This window comes from Lupinus angustifolius, unplaced genomic scaffold (assembly GCF_001865875.1).
Source record: "Lupinus angustifolius cultivar Tanjil unplaced genomic scaffold, LupAngTanjil_v1.0 Scaffold_2_11, whole genome shotgun sequence".
Lineage (NCBI taxonomy): Eukaryota > Viridiplantae > Streptophyta > Magnoliopsida > Fabales > Fabaceae > Lupinus > Lupinus angustifolius.
In genome coordinates this window covers 2490-3410 of record NW_017716421.1, presented here as the reverse complement: position 1 = coordinate 3410, position 921 = coordinate 2490, and the positions used below count along the sequence as shown (strand labels likewise).

General features: G+C 39.7%; 1 protein-coding gene across 1 annotated transcript; it reads right to left on the bottom strand.

Annotated features, from left to right (window-relative positions):
• Nucleotides 1-328: 328 nt before the first annotated feature.
• Nucleotides 329-718, bottom strand: LOC109337131 (glycine-rich protein 23-like). Its single transcript, XM_019574032.1, has one exon. It carries the CDS (start codon nucleotides 716-718, stop codon nucleotides 329-331), a length of 390 nt encoding a protein of 129 aa, XP_019429577.1.
• Nucleotides 719-921: the final 203 nt, after the last annotated feature.

The following is a 921-nucleotide window of genomic DNA, read 5'->3' as shown; positions in this document are numbered from 1 at the left end:
AGAAAACAAGCATGCACATACTACAAATTAAAATATATAAATTCATTGATATTACTTGCAAATGAAATATATAAACCCTCATGATAAAATAGTCATATAGCTAGGCATATAACATGCAGAAGAAATCTAAACAGAAACTGACCCATAACACACTACAAAACATACTAGCTATATAAATGTACTACTGTACTACTATTCTTGCAAGCTAAGCCACAAACCCTAGAATGCTTAATTAGAAGTTAAAACAGAAGTTACCACCATTATTTCCTTAACGAAAACAAAAGGCTAGGGATAATAATATAACTGAAACAAACACAAAGCTAGGGTTTCAAGGGAAAGGAAAAGTTCCATGATTTCCAGCACCATCACCTCCAAGACCACCAAGCCCACCAAGTCCACCAGCACCACCAAATCCTTCAACTCCACCTGGACCAGCAAGGCCACCAAATCCACTTGGACCACCCATTCCGCCAAGACCAGCTCCTCCTAGTCCACCACCACCACCGCCACCACCAAAACCAGTTCCTATTCCACCACCACCACCACCACCTAAACCTCCAAAAGGAAGTCCATTGCTGGTACCTCCTGAAAAAATGTCACCAAAGCCTGGGATGTTCTTCTGATCCTTCAAACCACCAGCATTATCTTTCAAAGGCACGTTTCTTGCACTTGTAGCTACCACCAGAGCAAGAACTACCAAGATGCAAAACTTACCCATCTCTCTCTAGTCTATAATGCTTCTCTCACTATCTCACACACACTCTATAGCATACACTATTTGTTTTGGTAAAAGAGTAATTGGGGTGTCCTTTTTAAAGGGAAAAATATAAGAACCGTTGAGAGTTAGCTGAGCATATAGTAAATGAACTTTAATGCCATTGCAGAAGAGCCTTAATGTTATGAAGTGATAATACCAAATGT

What these genes read in the sequence shown, in the direction of transcription:
- LOC109337131 (XM_019574032.1), bottom strand. Translation starts at nt 718, where the DNA reads ATGGGTAAGTTTTGCATCTTGGTAGTTCTTGCTCTGGTGGTAGCTACA.